The sequence below is a fragment of the Aplysia californica genome, unplaced genomic scaffold (genome assembly GCF_000002075.1).
Source record: "Aplysia californica isolate F4 #8 unplaced genomic scaffold, AplCal3.0 scaffold01139, whole genome shotgun sequence".
In the NCBI taxonomy this organism is placed as follows: Eukaryota; Metazoa; Mollusca; class Gastropoda; order Aplysiida; family Aplysiidae; genus Aplysia; species Aplysia californica.
In genome coordinates, this window is record NW_004798409.1 from 8,497 (window position 1) to 10,178 (window position 1,682).

Genomic DNA, 1,682 nt, shown 5'->3' on the forward strand with positions numbered 1-1,682 from the left:
TCCCCTCCCCACTCCCCTCTCCCCCTCCTCCTCTCCAGGTCTGTGGGCCCTGTACGCAACACACAGCTCCGCGGGCAAACTGGTCATCAGCAAGATCAACCACCGACTCATGGAGGTAGAGCGCACGTGGCAGACCAGCTACCCGCTACACCTCCTGGGCAAGTCCTTCCTCGTGTGTGGTGTCCTCTATGCCACCGACTCGGTCAAAGACACGCCCACTTTCCTACGCTACGTCTACAACACGGAGACGGGCAAGGAGCAGATTTTGGAGCCGGGGGACATGCCGTTCCCCAACTTCGCGCCCCTTGTCAGCCCTGAAGATGGAACGACGACGGGCGGCTCTCAAGGTCAGCCTGGCTGGCGCGGAAAGGACAACTCTAACACATCCATGCTGAGTTACGACTTCCGGCAGTCGAAGCTGTTCGCCTGGAACAATGGCAGGATAGAGGCTTTCCCGATCTATTTTAAGGACATGCCTTGAGGTGTCTGTGTACAGTAGAGACAGAGAGATGGTTGTTTTAGGGATAGGCTTGTCAGACAACGCCAGGATAGAGGCTTTCCCCATCTACTTCAAGGACACACCTTGACTGTCTGTGTACAGTAGATACAGTTGATGGTTGTTGTTGGGGTAGGCTTTTCGAACAACGGCAAGATAGAGGCTTTCCCCATCTACTTCAAAGACATGCCTTGAGGTGTCTGTGTACAGTGGAGACATCTGATGGTTGTTGTTGTGGTTCGCCTGGAACAATGGCAGGATAGAGGCTTTCCCCATCTACTTCATCAAGGACATACCTTGACGGTTTGTGTACAGTAGAGACGGTTGATGGTTGTTGTAGGGAGCGGTATGGCTTGTCAGACAACGCCAGGATAGAGGCTTTTCCCCATCTACTCCGAGGACATACCTTGAGGGTCTGTGTAGAAATGTAGAGACGATTGATGGTTGTAGGGGTAGGCTTTTCGCTTTCCCTATCTACTTCAAAGACATACCTTGAGGTTTTTAAAACTTTTGCACAGTACAGACAGCTGATGGTTGTTGTAGTTGTTCGCCTGGAACAATGGCAGGATAGAGGCTTTCCCCATCTACTTCATCGAGGACATACCTTGACGGTCTGTGTAGAAATGTAGAGACGATTGATGGTTGTAGGGGTACGCTTTCGCTTTCCCCATCTGCTACTTCAAGGACATACCTTGAGTTGAGGGATTTTTATAAAAGTAAATACAGCTGATGGTTGCTGAAGGGGTTCGCGTGGAACAACAGCAGGATAGAAGCTTCCCTCATCTACTTCAAGGACATATCTTGAGGGGGTTTTGTACAGTAGAGTCGGTTGATGGTTGTTGTAGGGAGGGGTAGGCTTGTCAGACAACGCCAGGATAGTGGCTTTCTCCGTCTACTTCATCAAGGACACACCTTGAGGGGTCTGCGTAGAGATGTAGAGACAGCTGGTGGTTGTAGTCGAAGTTTGCCTGGAACAACAGCAGGATAGAGGCTTTCCCCATCTACTTCATCAAGGACATACCTTGACGGTCTGTGCACAGTAGATACAGTTGATGGTTATTGTTGGGGTAGGCGTTTCGAACAACGGCAAGATAGAGGCTTTCCCCATCTACTTCATCAAGGACATACCTTGAGTGTTTTTTGTACAGTAGAGACGGTTGATGGTTGTATTGTAGGGGTAGGCTTG

General features: G+C 50.3%; 1 protein-coding gene across 1 annotated transcript in view; it reads left to right on the forward strand.

Moving 5' to 3' along the window:
- Window positions 1–1,676, forward strand: part of LOC101862155 (noelin-2) — a gene marked incomplete at its 5' end in the record, with an annotated part of 4,305 nt that extends 2,629 nt beyond the window's left edge. Inside the window, 1 exon segment of the mRNA XM_005111871.2 lies at window positions 39–1,676. Coding sequence (XP_005111928.2) covers window positions 39–481 — 443 coding nt within the window.
- Between the last annotated feature and the right edge of the window lie 6 nt (window positions 1,677–1,682).